The sequence below is a fragment of the Poecilia reticulata genome, chromosome 14, assembly GCF_904066995.2.
Source record: "Poecilia reticulata chromosome 14, P_reticulata-male-v2, whole genome shotgun sequence".
Lineage (NCBI taxonomy): Eukaryota > Metazoa > Chordata > Actinopteri > Cyprinodontiformes > Poeciliidae > Poecilia > Poecilia reticulata.
The window spans coordinates 2196697-2213499 of record NC_088843.1 but is presented as its reverse complement, the minus strand read 5'-3'; the positions used below and the strand labels follow the sequence as shown (position 1 = coordinate 2213499).

The 16803-nt window shown below is 44.6% G+C and overlaps 1 protein-coding gene across 3 annotated transcripts in view; it reads right to left on the bottom strand.

Moving 5' to 3' along the window:
- Nucleotides 1-16803, bottom strand: part of dpysl3 (dihydropyrimidinase like 3) — a 40052-nt gene that overhangs the window by 19783 nt on the left and 3466 nt on the right. The window contains exons 1-2 of one of the 3 annotated variants that reach the window (XM_081615273.1): nucleotides 14848-15067; nucleotides 902-990 (exon numbers count right to left, since the gene is read on the bottom strand). In XM_081615273.1, coding sequence (XP_081471399.1) covers nucleotides 902-990; nucleotides 14848-14886 — 128 coding nt within the window. In that variant the 5' untranslated portion in view covers nucleotides 14887-15067. Of the gene's footprint in view, nucleotides 1-901; nucleotides 991-14546; nucleotides 14566-14847; nucleotides 15068-16803 lie in introns of those variants that run through there. The other 2 variants (XM_081615274.1, XM_081615272.1) reach the window with 2 other exon arrangements.

Sequence of the window (16803 nt, the reverse complement as noted above, 5' to 3'; positions counted from 1 at the left end):
AACATTCTTAACATTTACTATCAGCTTCATAACTAAAACTCTCTGTCATTCAATAAAAGAAATAACTTTAAAAAAATAATTAAACCAAACTCTGTAAATCAACCCAAAGGAAAGTAGACTGATTTCAGAGTAGCACCTTTTTGCTTTGTCAACATTTTATGAAACCAGCTTTTGAAAAGCCGCTGTGGTTCAGACGTTACAGACAGACAGACAGACAGACAGACAGACAGACAGACAGACAGACAGAAGCCAGGGTGTCCTTGCCAGCAGCTAACTGGTGCTAGAGGCAACCAGCAGTTTATTATGCAACACCAGGCTTTCCAAGTGTTTCTAAACTGCCTCACTCAGGAGCAAAGAGGGCAAAAACTTTACAGGGTAGAAAAACACAAGACTAAAATGTCTTTGTCCAACCATCTTCTTCTCTTGTTGTCAAAACTGAAGGTTTCTAAATGTTATTGATAGTATAAAATTCAATAGTATTGAGGCACACAAAAATAAAGAGCTGCCATGTTTTGCTCTCTTTTATCACCTTAATCATCTTTCTGCTTCGCAGAATAACAAAATAAGTTTGAGTATTTATCTCACCTTGTTTGTAGATTTACAGAGAGCATTCAAAGTATTTTAGACAGCTACACCAACTTACCATCTACTTTACTTAGATGGTATGTACTCTTGTGTTTCCCATTAGAACTGAAAATGTATATTTTTCTAAAATATTCTCAAATATTATGATATTTTCACATCTATTTATAAGAAATCTTCATAGTTAAACCTTTCTATTCTCATACAAAGGAAGGAAAATTGAAAGGACAGGAAACATGTATTTTAAACTTAAAAAAATAAAAATAAAACCTGAATAGGAAGATGAAGGTAGATGGGAAATAAAGTACAGGGGACTTACTTAATAAGCCCATCTTCCATGTAGATATCAGCATGGAAGGACTGGTCATCATTCACAATCCTCCCACCTTTGATCAAAAGCCGGTCGCTCTGCAAAGGAAAAGGATGAGAGAGAGACAGGGAGAAGGGAGGAGAGAATATCTGAATTTAGTGTATTTCCTTTCCAAGAAAGACATAGTTTAGCTTCCAACACTGTCAAGCAAACATCAACAAGAGAAACTGTCTCTGTACGAGTTCATTCCAGTGCTATTTTTAGTTAAACAGAGCTTCTCTTTTTCTCTGTTGCTGCATTTTGTCTCTTTTTTTTCCACCCAGAGGAGATGAACAATGTTTCATTCACTCATTCATTCATTACTGGGAAGAGACGGACATGTCTGTGACGCCGTTTCCATACAAACGCATCATGTCTCGATAAAAACCAACATGAAACAACCCACATCTCTGAAGACCAAACAGCAAGCAGGCATTAGCTCTTACTGAAAGTGTTTTTCTTGCCAATTACAGATTAACATTTAAGTCAACAGAGTACGCTCTGGAACTTCTATTTTCAATATAATATAAAATCCCACAAATTGAATCCAATGCCAAGCAAACAATACTGTAATGAACTGCACTACAATTAAAAAAAAGCTGAAAATCCACCCAAATGTATCAAATGTATTCATGTGTCCTGCAGTGTAAAGTCAGTGCATTGGTACAGAGAAACCTGCAGCCGATGCACCTCGTCATCTCCAGCAGGTTGTCATCATGCAAGCGGATCGCTACAAAGGACAGGCACTGGGCAGGAAGGAAGACTGAGTCTCAGGGTTTGGCTGATTTACTGAATGTCTGCTTTAGTTTACAGCTGCCTGTGGAACCGGGCGCGGCGCTTCGGGGGCAGATCGAGATGTTAGCTGGCAGAGGGGCAACTGGACAGCTGCTAGGGAGGCCTCTGAGCAAACCGTCCAGTTAAGCTGATGCCTAATCCATTGGCCACAGCAAGACGTGGAAAAAAATACGTCACTGATGAAAAGTGAAAAAGGTTCTTCAAAAAAGTCCCTTTGATCGTTTATAATCCATCTAACAGCTACAGATGGAATCCACAGTCTTGGATTTATTATTTACAATTCTGAAGTCAGAAGGAAACAGAAGAAAATATGACTAAAAACATTCCTTATAAACTTGTCCAACTCTTGAGCTAAATAACAGCTAAATCGTCCATTAGGTTGTGGGTTTGGTTAACGATTTATTGCATGTCAATGGCAGAGGATCATTCAGTCTCATTGTTCTTTGCTCATAAAGGACTGACTAACCACAAGCTGTTATGGATGCCAGAGTTGGTATCAGCTTCAAAACCTCCTGTTGAACCAGAATAAAAAGCCTTCGGTGCTTTTAAGCAATCTGGATTAGAACTGGGCACCACTACTTCAAATCTAAAACACAGAGTGACCCAACCTGAACTGGATAATTCTGCACTGAACAGAGGTTCTTTAAAATACAGTTTGATATTTAAATTAACTTATTCTTTTATTTTTTAAATAAAAGGGTACAAATAAACTACTAATAACTGTCTAAAGTATCGTAATTCCAAATAAATCATCTAATCATAAGACAATCATTTAATGCTGAATGATCTTTGAGGCAGAAAAGTTTTGGAAACTAAAGGTTTCATTTGAATAAAAGGTAGATGCAGGTTTGCAGAGAAGGTGAAACTTCACTATTATTCTGCAAGCCAATTTACACTGTTGGCAGAAAACCAACAGTTTCATCACAGTAATAAACTGCAGTCAAAGCTGCATGAATAAAAAAATATAATATATAATTTTGTTCAAAGGACATGCACAGTGTGCTGAGCTCACACATAAGCACAAGGCGAATGGTGTGTGCATGCATGTGTGCATGTGTGTGTGTGTGTGCTGGAAATGAATGGATGATGTATTTGGTGATCGAATAGTGTGAAGCTGAGCTCAGAGCCTGCAGGCAGCCACACCCTGTTCCAGCATTAACAGCACACAGAAATCATCAGCAGCATTCATCAGCTCCCTGCTCTAAAACTGTGGCTCCAACACTTCTCCATCCAATAATCTCAGCATCTATAGTGATGGAGGTTCAACAGCATCTAATTGTATTTTAGCTCTTTATGTAGAACTATAAAAGTTCAACATTCCTCAAAAAGCTATATATTTTTCCCTATTTACTGCAGATATACAGAAAGAACATTTAATAAAGAACTCAGTGTGGAGCAATAGTGCTTTCAGTTTCCTGGACTGGAAATGGAGGATGAAGGTGGTCAGATAGATAACATGTCATAGATGCTTCAGACAGCATTATCAGCACTTATCAGAGTTTTATAGAATTAATAAAATGGTTTTGGAAAAGAGGGCTGCACAGTGACGCAGTTGGTAGAGCTGTTGCCTTGCAGCAAGAAGGTTCTGGGTTCAATTCCCAGCCTGGGGTCTTTCTGCATGGAGTTTGCATGTTCTCCCTGTGCATGGTGGGTTTTCTCCGGGTACTCCGGTTTCCTCCCACAGTCCAAAAATATGACTGTCAGGTTAATTGGCCTCTCCAAATTGCCCCTAGGTGTGAGTGTGTGTGTGCATGGTTGTGTGTCCTGTGTGTCTCTGTGTTGCCCTGCGACAGACTGGCGACCTGTCCAGGGTGACCCCGCCTCTCGCCCGAAACGTTGGCTGGAGATGGGCACCAGTAACCCTCCCGACCCCACTGAGGGAAAAAGGGTGCAAGAAAATGGATGGATGGATGGATGGTTTTGGAAAAGGCTGAGTGACAAGACTCAATGTTTGAACCAATAATAATGAGAGGACTCCCTCACAAATCCTGTCATCTGAAGCAAAATGTCCAGTACACCTGGAAGTGAAGACATGTTGAAAAAAGTACATTAAAGAGTCACAAAGTGTTTGAAGAAGTTTCTGATGGTCATTTTTAAATGTCTACTTTTCTAACTTCCTGTAGTGAATGTCTGTGTTTGAGACTAACTTTTATGTAAACTGGCACAAAAACTAGAGATTCAAATTAACCTGTTACATATTTTACATTTATTACTGCCTTCCTCTCTAATATCCATCCATCCATCCATTTTCTTTACACCCTTGTCCCTTAGTGGGTCGGGGGGGGGGGGTTACTGGTGCCTACCTCTCTAATATGGCTGTTTATTATAATAAAATATTTTTTGCTGTTTGTGAATAAATATTTGTCAGCTGAACTGTTCATCCATCCAGTTCAATGTTCAATGGAAAGTGACTCATATGACCTCAACACCAATTACCTTAATTAGTTCAATTGTTTTGATGGCAAGTTGTGGTAAATAGGCTGTACTGGTTTAGAGTTTTATGTAATCTAAAGCATTTTACTACATTTAGCTAGCTAGCTAAGTTACTTGGATTTTTAATGAATTCTGGAAAAGCAGGAAGTCTGTCATTTCTCAAGCAAAAACGTCAAGAAATCTGAGACTTTGTGGGTTTTCCGTTTTATTACTTTTCACTGAATTGTTTCTGAATTTTGTGCAGTTTATGTAATCAAGCAAAATTTTGTTTCCCGTTTTTCTTTGCAGTTATATGATCTGCTTACTAATTTGAAACAAGTCAGCAATATGAGCAGCTCTCTACTGCGTGAGTTATGGGTTTACATCTGATTATGGGTGTGCCCTTTTACTGAAGAACTCATTCAATCTCTCTACGTACATTCATTACTTCATTTCTACCCACTGGCTCAGAACAGCATAGAGGAATCCATAATCACTTTGAAATCAATAGTTTTCCATTAACCAACTACCTTTCTAGGCTGAAAAGTCCTGCATTTAATACTTGACGTATATCCAGTCAGTAGATCGGCTGGATGGCATAAATTCTTGATTCAAGAACCCAAAACCCAAATAAAAGTGAAGCAGAACAACAGCAGTAAACGAGCATTCAGAACATTACAAAGATCCAAGTGGTACTGAAGCTAAATCTGTGAGTCGACTGTCAGAGCTGGTTAAAAACTCGCCCCTGACACCACCTTCACTGACATTTCTAAATCTCAGCTTATAAATCTTAAAAGCAGATTCTACGTTTACTGTAGAAGCTACTATAAAGAGCGTCAAGCTACTCAACCAACTGAGGATCATGTTGTCCAACCACAAGCACCAACCAGATCATATTTTCACACAGATGATAAATGAGAGCTGTGAAGTTCTGCTGTTTCCGTACATCAACACAGCTATGCTGAAACGTTGTTGCCAGAAACCTATTTAACAAGTGATTCATAATTTTGCCAATTATTTCATGCACAGGATTTCTGTATTATTTTTCATTTTATATGAGCAGAATAATGGACATTGGACAACTTTTCCGTCCCTATGTAATGTGAATACTGCGGTTTTGCAGCACATGTTGTTGGAGTTAAACCATCTGCGCTGTTATGTGGTCATGGGAATATCCCTAACCATTTGTTGCAACATTAACGAGACAGCACTATCCTCATTATCAGCACATGCCTTGGTCTGAATTTTTACTACAACCCAGTTTTGACATTTAAAGTCTTTGACTTGCTGATGTGCTGCTCTATCTGCAAGTCTGAAGTTTGAGGCTGGAGCACAGCTGTCTGAGGGAGATGGGTTTAGCTATGCATATTACAACCCATGACAAACTTTGATCTAATAAAATATTGTAGCAAAACATGAGTTAAAATGTGTAAAGAGAGTTTGAAGCTGCTAAAACATCTCTGCCTCCTAATAATGCTAACATTTACTTTGACAGAATAGATGTATGGACATGTTTCTGACTTCTGTGATCCTTATAGAAACACTTTCTGTGGTTTGAGTTTTTGTGCTGCCTGGCTACCACTTGCAATTCAGGCATTTCTCAAGATATCATAAGTCAATGGGGTGTGATGAGATGTCACAATGTTCTCAGTCAACTTGGACTCGGTCAAAACAAAAGCAGCATTTCAGCTTGATGGGGACAGACAGACGACTGGCCAGTCAGAAACTCAAAGGTCAGACCTTTTCTCATAGTGAAAACATCTAGTAACTTCTACCAGACTCTGTTAACAATAACCTTCCTCAGTGTGGAAGGTATTTCTGAGTGAAGACGACTCAACGTTAGCTGTTTCAGCATAGAAGAAACACAAGGATGTAACAAGTTGCTTCAAAAGTTGCTATTTGGTTTACATGCAAAGGCATGTGGAGGTTTATTCAGACTGAGAGTGAAAGAGCAAAATGTTGAGCAGATAATAGGAAGGCAGGATGGGGAGCCTGCAAATGTTGGCAGCCTTTTCAAAATCTCAGTAAAGTAAAAGATCCATATCCTTTAGAATATATCTGCTGTTTAAAATATTTTTAGTCACTTTTAGTTCACATGTTCCCTTTGCACCGAAATGAAGTCTTCACTTATTGAAGAATCACCACAGCCACTTTTCCTTGACTTTGTAATTGCAAAACCATTAGGACTCTCCCAATTTGACTTTTTAACATTTTTTGAGAGGTCAATGCTCTTATTATATAAAAACATTGCAAACATAAAATCACAGACAAGTCAAAATTACAAGATTATAGAGCAGAAAAAATGCAAAGACTACAACTGCCTTTTATTAAAAAAAGAAGACAAGTATATATTTTTTCCTTTTGTTGCCAATAGGTTTCCTCCCGTCTGTTGTTCTCTTTTAATGTATGTTAATGTTTGAAGTCTATGTTCAAACTCTTCTTCTGCCACCTCACACAAGTGCTGACAAGCTTATCTGTTCAATTTCTGGCAACAAAGTGGAGCAAGGTTCAGCTGGAAAAACTTCTTGTCATTCAACTCCTAAAACAAACAAAGTTCCTAAAATAAAGCGCCTCTCATAGCACAGGAAATTGTCATTTTCTGTTACACAAGCCAGCTGCAATCAAAAATAGACGGCAGGATGTTGTTCTTGTATCATGACGCTGATGCCCAGTGACAACGTTTTTCCACTTTCACCAGACTGGAGAGGAAAACGGTCATAAAACCTGGATGCAAATTACTAAATGGTCACTCTGCTGTGGTTAATTAGCAGGAGCAGTCCTGGAAAACTCCAAGGCCACAAAACAGGTCAAGGAGGGGGAGGGAGTTTTCTGAGAGGATATGCAAGAGAAGACCTCTATTAGCTGTGACAGAGAGAGAAAGAGAGAGGCAGAGATGAGAGAGAGAAAGAGAGAGAGAGAAAGAGAGAGGCAGAGATGAGAGAGAGAGAGAGAGAGAAAGAGAGAGGCAGAGATGAGAGAGAGAGAGAGAAACAGAAAGAGAGAGAGAGACCCTGAGTGGGTGGAGGGAGCTGCGCCGAGGCAGGCAGGCTGGGACCAGTGGAAGAGGGAAGTCATCTTGAATATGCACCATGCCTCTGCTCCAGGCCCGTTGCCTAGCAATCAAAAATATTTACTTCTTACCCAAAACTGCACACCATTTTTTTACATTCTGGAAAAGCGAAAACAAGACGTTATCCGTCCAAATTAATTACGGAGGCCTCCATCAGCCACGGTCAGGGAAAGATCGTGCTTGTCTGGAATGCTGATGGGCTGATAGGACGGTGTAATGTAACCTTGTAACGACGGCAATGAGAAGAAAAAAATGATCTGCACCATGAAACTGAACTCAACGGGTTGGGAATGTGAGAATGGGTCTCTGGGCAGCATAAAAAGGCCCGGCATGCTTCTGCTGCTATCGCAAGTGAGTGTACGTCTGTTGCCATGGTAACTTGCGCTGCATTTTCTGGGTGGCCGTGGGGTATTGTGTCTGCTCTATGAGCAGCAGCCTGCGCAGGGACAGTATGAGGCTGATCTGGGGTTCTTCAGCAGGAGCAGCGGGTCGCAGCGGCCGCTCCAGCCGGCTGGGGTTACTGGTGAGGTGTACCAGCCTGGAACAACACTGAGACTGTTGTGATTGGCAGTGAGAGGGAAGGAAGAGCCACACCTAGAAATGTGACGGAGCTGCAGCAGCAGAGTCCTGACACATGAAAACAGCTGGAACAGAACGGAAAGAAGAGGAAATGAAGAGAGAAAGTCCGGGTGGACAGTTTGGGTTACAGGCAACCCAAACAGGGTCACCGATAGCAGAACTGACAGAAAAAAAGTCTAAACTGAGAAGTGAAAAAATATTAGACAGATGTAAGTCCACCATCTCTTCTAATAAAGTATTTGGCCATTATTTGGCATTGCGGTACATTTAGAAGTGAGTTTGTCTTTTATCTATTTTCCTTATTGTGTGACAAATCCCACTATGAAATGTATTTCACAACAGAGCTTTTCTAATACAAAATACACAAAATGTGGTTTGGCATTGTCTTGCTGAATTACACAAGATCTTTTCTCCGAGTTACAGTCGTGTCAGCTGTGATTTACATTGGAGTGTAAGCTGCAAAGAACAAACTTTCATAAAAAATAAAAACTTTTGCCATGAAATGTGATCTGTCAGTGTGACCAACATAGAAATCAAGTAAATAGTCTAAACATTTTTTCTGTTGGTAGTTAGGCATTTTATCTACTTCTAAAGGATAAGAACATAAAGATGTTCTAGCATCACTAATGCTGTATTCATTGTACATTGTGTTTATGTTTCTGGTGTTTCTGGTGCTGACCTCCAGATGAGGTGCAGGTCATGTCCCTGAACCTTTTCATGCATTTTTCACATCTTTTTGTGTAATAAAAGAAGAGAACTGCCGGGACACTTTCTGGAATGATAGGTCTTGTTGACCTTTCATTCCAGCTTTGACAACTTATTAAAATATTTTTCTATAATCTACACATCAAGTTCTACAGGAAGGTTATGTGGGTATTTGACTACAATAAATATCAGCCACAAGTTAACGGCTGCTTAAGCTTGGTTTGGTTCAATCTGAGATTATTATTTATCACCGTTAAATTCAGAACATAATCAAAATTTACACAAATAAAGCAATGGAAAAAAGCTAATAAAACAGTATAGAATTACCTTCCATCCATCCATTGTCTATTTCTCTTTATCCTTGCAGGTTGCTGGTAACTATCTTCTGTCATGAGGCGGTGTGGTGGTAGGTGAGGAGATGACGCTTAGGCCCAGATATGGTGAAAAATGATGAATTTAATGACAATAATCCACACGAGGAACAACAGAGAGCAGCACGGGGAAACAGGCATCTACGGGAACAGACGACATAGATTGACAAGGACCCGACGAAGAACACAGACAACAGGGGAGACTAAATACACACGGGGCAATCACGGGAACGAGACACACCTGGGAGACAATCAACGGGGAAAGACGCAGAGACAGGACTAACAGGGAACAGGATCACATAGAAACTAGAAAATAAACACATAGAAACACGGATCATGACAGTACCCCCTCCTCAAGGGGCGACTACCAGGCGCCCAACAGAAAAAGTCCAACGAAAAACAACAAAAAACAACCCAACAGGGTGGGCGGAGGGGCGACGGCAGGAGGGCCAGAGTCCAGAAAACAAAACCAGATCCCAACAGGGTGGGCGGAGGGGCGACGGTAGGAGGGCCAGAGTCCAGAAAAACAAAAAACAAATCCAAAACGAAATAAGCACCGCAAAACCCTCCGGGGGCCGACCACGGCACAGGAGGCAGACCTCTCGTGGGAGGTCCGGCGGGCGGCGACGCAGGAGGCGGAGCTTGAGCCGCGGTGGGCGGCGACGCAGGAGGCGGAGCTTGAGCCGCGGTGGGCGGCGACGCAGGAGGCGGAGCTTGAGCCGCGGTGGGCGGCGACGCAGGAGGCGGAGCTTGAGCCGCGGTGGGTGGCGACGCAGGAGGCGGAGCTTGAGCCGCGGTGGGCGGCGACGCAGGAGGCGGAGCTTGAGCCGCGGTGGGCGGCGACGCTGGAGGCGGAGCTTGAGCCGCGGTGGGCGGCGACGCTGGAGGCGGAGCTTGAGCCGCGGTGGGCGGCGACGCTGGAGGCGGAGCTTGAGCCGCGGTGGGCGGCGACGCTGGAGGCGGAGCTTGTGCCGCGGTGGGCCGGTCGGAGCGCCGGCTGCTGCAGGCGCTGGAGACTGGGGTCCGGGCGGAGCAGAGGCCGTGGGCTCGGGCGGAGCAGAGGCCGTGGGCTCGGGCGGAGCAGAGGCCGGGGAACCGGCAGGACGGCCGGGCGGAGCAGAGGCCGGGAAACCGGCAGGACGGCCGGGCGGAGTCTCGGGCGGAGCGCCGGGGAGCTGCGCACCGGCAGCGGACTCAGGGAGCTCTGGCGGAGCGCCGGCTGCTGCAGGCGCTGGGAGCTCGGGCGGAGCCGAGGCTGTGGAACCGGCAGGACGGCCGGCTGGATTCTCGGGAGGTTCACCGGGGAGCTGCTCACCGGCAGCGGACTCGGAGAGCTCAGGCGGAGCGCCGGCTGCTCCGGGCGCTGGGAGCTCTGGCGGAGCGCCATCTGCTGCGGGCGCTGGGAGCTCTGGCGGAGCGCCGGCTGCTGCGGGCGCTGGGAGCTCTGGAGCTGGGAGCTCTGGCGGAGCGCCGGCTGCTGCGGGCGCTGGGAGCTCGGGAAGGACACTAGGGAACTCGGGAAGGACACTAGGAAGCTCTGGGAGGACGCTAGGGGACTCGGGAAGGGCGCTAGGGGACTCTGGAGGGACGCTAGGGGACTCTGGAGGGACGCTAGGGGACTCTGGAGGGACGCTAGGGGACTCTGGAGGGACGCTAGGGGACTCTGGAGGGACGCTAGGGGACTCTGGAGGGACGCTAGGGGACTCTGGAGGGACGCTAGGGGACTCTGGAGGGACGCTAGGGGACTCTGGAGGGACGCTAGGGGACTCTGGAGGGACGCTAGGGGACTCTGGAGGGACGCTAGGGGACTCTGGAGGGACGCTAGGGGACTCTGGAGGGACGCTAGGGGACTCTGGAGGGACACTAGGGGACTCTGGAGGGACACTAGGGGACTCTGGAGGGACACTAGGGGACTCTGGAGGGACACTAGGGGACTCTGGAGGGACACTAGGGGACTCTGGAGGGACACTAGGGGACTCTGGAGGGACACTAGGGGACTCTGGAGGGACACTAGGGGACTCTGGAGGGACACTAGGGGACTCTGGAGGGACACTAGGGGACTCTGGAGGGACACTAGGGGACTCTGGAGGGACACTAGGGACTCTGGAGGGACACTAGGGGACTCTGGAGGGACACTAGGGGACTCTGGAGGGACACTAGGGGACTCTGGAGGGACACTAGGGACTCTGGAGGGACACTAGGGGACTCTGGCGGCTGCTCACCGGCAGCGGGCACGGGAAACTCCGGTGGTCGAGGGCGGCGGCGACGTCGATGCCCCGGGGCCGGGACCTCCGGCGGCTCAGAGCGATGGTATCGCCGTGGCCCGACACCTGGTGGGCAGATCGCCATACGAGTCCCCCACCAGGGACTCATCCGGTCGTCGGCAGCGGGCGCAGGAAACTCGGGGAGCTGCACGCCGGCAGTGGGTGCAGGAAGCTCGGGGAGCTGCACGCCGGCAGCGGGTGCAGGACAGGGTGACCAGGCTGTGGCGGCTGGAGACGGGTAGGCTGGGCGAAGAGACGGAGCTGGCTTGGGTCTCGCTGCCAGCACAGCCTTTACCGTCTCCAGCTCCCGTTTTACCTCCTGGTAAAAATCCTCCAAGCCCAACCCAGGAAGGAGCTGGATCCACCTGTCTAGGTGGATCACCATCCGAATGGCGGCGTTGAGGCGGGTGAACGGAGAATATGGTTTCTTACATTCCTCGTCGTATCTCCTGATCTCCCTAAACAGGGAACGACGGTCTGCTGGGTCCATGATGAAAGGTAGCGTTCCTCACCGTTAGTGGTCGTGGTCGGGTCCTTCTGTCATGAGGCGGTGTGGTGGTAGGTGAGGAGATGACGCTTAGGCCCAGATATGGTGAAAAATGATGAATTTAATGACAATAATCCACACGAGGAACAACAGAGAGCAGCACGGGGAAACAGGCATCTACGGGAACAGACGACATAGATTGACAAGGACCCGACGAAGAACACAGACAACAGGGGAGACTAAATACACACGGGGCAATCACGGGAACGAGACACACCTGGGAGACAATCAACGGGGAAAGACGCAGAGACAGGACTAACAGGGAACAGGATCACATAGAAACTAGAAAATAAACACATAGAAACACGGATCATGACATCTTCAGTGGCCAATGGGTAAAAACAAGGCAAACTTGTTTAAATTATTCATAACTATGCATTTTTATGATTATCTCCTTGCTTTATAAACATATTTGGCTAACAGTTTAGGCCAAAATTATTCATTCAGCAGCAAGCTTTAGGTGCTGCTTGTTACCACTGTGGGGCTGCAGGAAGACGGTTCCAGGTCCAAATCCAGACCCGGGTTCATCCTGCAGGGAGTTTCTAGATTCTCTCCAAGAACTCCAGCTTCACTCACAAAGTGTGTGCATCATCTGTGCTGTGTGTCTTAGTGATGTCTGGTGAGAGACTGGCAACCTGTCCAGGTGAACCCCGTGTCTGTGGACTGCTACAGACAGGCAGTGAGCCAAGGCCAGCCTCAAACTAACGTCTTGGTTGAATTGTATAATTCTGAAGAAATAAATGTGAGCATTACTTAAAGTCCAGTTCTTTTCTGTGTATCAGACATGGCCGTGCTTTCATTGTGACTCTGTCTCTGATGTGTGCTGTCAGCAGTCCATCAGGTCTGTCACATGAGCATCTTTGTACCGAGGTGTCGCGTCTGTGAGACTGCAGCAGTAGGAAGTAGTCATTATTGCTGCGCTGCTACCAGGGCTGCACCGATTGCAGTTTTCTGGCTGATCACCAATCTTTCAAAAGCCTGATCTGGTGATTCCGATTTTGGCTGATACTGATTTTCTTTCTGAAATGTTGCTAAATATAGTAAGAAAGTTGCTGAGTTGGTGACAGTAAACGTGACCTGGTGGGTCGGTCCGTCGGTCAAACCTTCACAGCAGAGCAGAGGACAGAGGTTGACTTTTAGACCTTCCTCATTGTAGATTACATCAGTGGGTTAGATCGGCAGATCACTGATCCCCAAAAATGTAAGAAATTGAGCCAATTTATCGGTTGATCAATTTATCAGTGCAAACCTTCCTGTCACATTTCTTTGTTTCTGGTGATATGGATAAATATTTTTTCAAGTTCAGAGACATTTACAATTTTCAAGATTAAATTGCACATTCTTTAAATGCACTAATAAAAATTGACAAATATTTAAATAACTCATCATATTATCAATTAACATTTAAATAATTTTCTGCTAGATAAACAGAAATATTGTCATTTGTATTACCAAACTATTGCAATAAAAAGGATGACGTTATTTTACTGAGACCAAATCAAATAGAAACCTTTGTATTTCAGCGTTTTTATCTTTTCTGGTTTAAAATCTAAAATAGTAAATTTGGCTACATCCTGACTGAATCATTCTGTGCTGAGCAGAAGCTTTCTAAGACGGATAAAAAAATAAAATGTTTACTGAACCTAATATTGTCTCACGTTGTGAGCAGGATGTATCGTCACACCCTTACTTTAAAATGTAAGATTCTTTTTTCAAACTGAGAGAGGAAAAACATTTTCTCAGGAAGAGTTATTCTATTTACTGCATTATTCTGCAGCATCTTTATATGACTGGATTTCTGCGCTTTGATACGATGAGTAGAGACCATTTTAAAGAAAACCCCTCGTATGCCAGCAGTAAGTGAACTATAAATCATCCCAGTGCTTATTTTTTCAGATGAAAGAGAAACACTCTGCCTGAAGTGCAGCATTAAAAGGAATATGACAGAACCTGAGTGTAGATCTGATAAGTTCTGCACACAGAGCATGCATGTGGTGTAAAATCAGCTGAGCAGCTCAGACAAAGGCAGAGCAAACACACCCCTGACTGCAGCCTGAGCTGCAACAATGAAAACTGGGAGGCAGACATTTCACACACACACACACACATGAACATAAAGACGGGAGGCAGTGGGAGAGGCTGCTTTGCTGCTGCTACACCCCACCAGCACCCAGCTGCCTTGCTGAGCAACGCCAGCCTTCCCCTGAATTCAACCCCCACCCCATCCGCCGTGACAGGAGCCTGAATCCTTCTCCTCTTCGGGGACGCAGAAAAACAAGGGCCACACCACAAGGCCGACTAATCACAGCTCATCACAAATGGGTGTGCATGCACCCCTCCTCCTCCTCCTCCTCCTCTTCTGCCCTCTCACTTTCTCTGCAGCACCAGCCTGCAACACAAGCCCTGTCTGTGTCAGCGTGCAGAAGGGGAGGTGGGCAGGCGGGTGGGGTTATTTCATCCCTAAAGTAGGGTTTTCCAAATAAAGAGCACAGGACATACAAACTCACCTTTGTCCATGCATTTCCCGTAAACATATGGTAAACTGGATTAAATTGGGAAATAGGCCCGACATTCCGGATCAATATCCTCCCACACAGAAATCAATAAGTGTAAACCAGAAAAATCTCCATCAGGGATGAGCACATTATGGTGAAAATGATTAAAATGAAATGAAATTGGTTTCAGTTTAATCTTTACAAAACAATTTCTATGAATTTATAACATATTTAAAATAATATCAACCATGTTAAAGGATTAGCATAATGCTGAGCTAAGAAAGTATAGATTTTTAAAAAATTAACCACTGTCGTAAAACCATATACATCAAAAGAAATCTCCCGCACAAAGAGATAAGTCAGTGAATTTGACTGACCAGCCGCTTCAGCACAAGCCATGTTTCCCTTCAACAAAGAAGATGCAGGACACCTTTAAGAAAACGCCTCATCTCCCTCTGCCTGCCTGTCACTATGGCAGCCAGTCATTTAACTGTGCACATAACCTCATTCTTTCTTTTCCTCCAGTTGCTTCCTGCACTCACATCAGGCCGAAGCTGTTCATTTTTTCCACTTCGAGTTTTAATGAAATCTAACGCACTGATTTGCAGCGGCGCGCATCAAAGTTCTTGCAGCCATTGAAGCAGAAATAACTCTTGACTCTATTATTATTTTACTCACTGTGATCTTTGGGATGTTCTTTTTGCCTTGATAAGACATGTTCTGTCCGATTCCACCTTTTTGTCAAACAAAAACGAGCCTAACTAAGCGGTATTTCCCCTCTGTGCGGATGCTGCAGCAGCCGTTTCGCCCGGATGGGAGCTTCAAGGAATGGTCGCCCTTCTTGACAGTGCGCTGTTCAGTCAGTGCCTTAGCTGAGCGCTATAGGAGCGTCTGTACCCGCTAACAGCGGCCCCTCCCTCTGGAGACTCAGCTGGAGAGACGGCAGTGTCTCAATCTTTCCACCTGAGGGCGCGCTAGAGGCGCTTATTTGACATGAAGTTCATAAAACGTCAAATTCTCAGGATTGAAGAGTTTTTCCTAACAAAGTGCAACCAGTAATCAACCTAATCTTATTATTGTCATCTTTATCTTATTAAAACTGCTTTCAAAATGTCCTACATTTGAGCTTAGATAAAATATCTACACTGAAATGCTTCAATCTCCACTTATTATTAAGTAATGTGACGTGGCAGCTGTCAGAGCCTGGTCACACACTCACATCCATGCTCCCCCTCCCTCTCTGCATGTCCCCACCCAGTCCTCTGTCTCTATTGTTTGAACATTCAGTCACCATTCCCTTCATCAGCACTTATGCAGCTATAATGAGGTTCTGATATGAGAACAGGTATGTCATACAAAACCTCCTGGCTTTCACATGTGTCACAAACATAAACTGGTTTGCAAAATAACTTATTTTTTAAACTTGTGCATATTTTGTCAAATTACATGTCTAATAAAAATAAGTGAACATCAGTTTTATGAACTGCTCTTTACTGTGATGCTCCTAAATCAAGACGAATGTAACCAATTGGCTTAACAAGTTCCTTAACTACTAAAAAGAGCAAATGGAGCATCATGAGGACGAAACACAGGAAACAGCTCAGGGATAACAATATGGAGAAGCTTAAAGCAGCGTTTGGACTAAAAGCCTGTTTCCCAGGCTTTGGAGATCTAACTAAGCCCCATTTGAGCCGTCATCAAAAATATAGAGCGTGGCAGAACTGCAAGCCACAAAAAACCAAAACAGAAACACATCAAGCGGGCAAAAAGAGCATAATTAGGAAACTAGTGAGAATCTGTTAACACTACAAACACAAATCTGGCCTTAAAGGAACAAGAAGTTTTAGAAGAAAGTTGTAAGAACTGTGGAAGAATCGCTCTGCTCAGACAAGACCAAAATCAAATGCTGTTTTTTTTTTACCATAAATAGGGAAATTGCTATATGTGGATGCAAACTAACCTAAAGGTGTGAACATCATGCTGCAGGAGGGACATGGAGGGAGCTAAACACAGGACAATCCTCCAAAAATAAACCTGCTAGACACTGTTCAATACTTTAGTCTAATATAAATAATATTAGTCTCTAGGTGTGTAAAGTTGGCAGAGGCATAGAGAACCACATTAGTGATGTTTTACATAAGATCTCAATAAAATACATTGCATTCTATGTTTCTAATGCAACAAAATCATGAAAAGTTAAAGAGATATAAACACTTTTTGTAAAGCACTTTAAAACTAAATTCACTAAGCATTTATTGTTACCCCTGAGAGCAAATAGTCACTGATTACCTTCCTCCTCATTTGGATCCAGGAAAACACATCACCTGATGCTGACACACTCTTTGACGGCAGTAAGGCCGGAAAGGCACTACATCAGCATCCATACACCCTGGAGATGCATTAGCCATGCGCTGCTCTGTCCGCAGGTCAGCTGCCTCTGCAGACCACATGAAGCAGCTGACGCCGACTGACAGACAGGAGGCAGGCAGGTCAAGGATGCAGAAAAAAAAGAGACTGGACTTGCTGAGTCTCCTCCAACAAACTTCCAGTCATTTCTTTCTGCTCCACATGAAACAACAAACATAATAAATTGCTTTATTCATTTTTTACAGTGAGACTTACAATGCCTCGTAA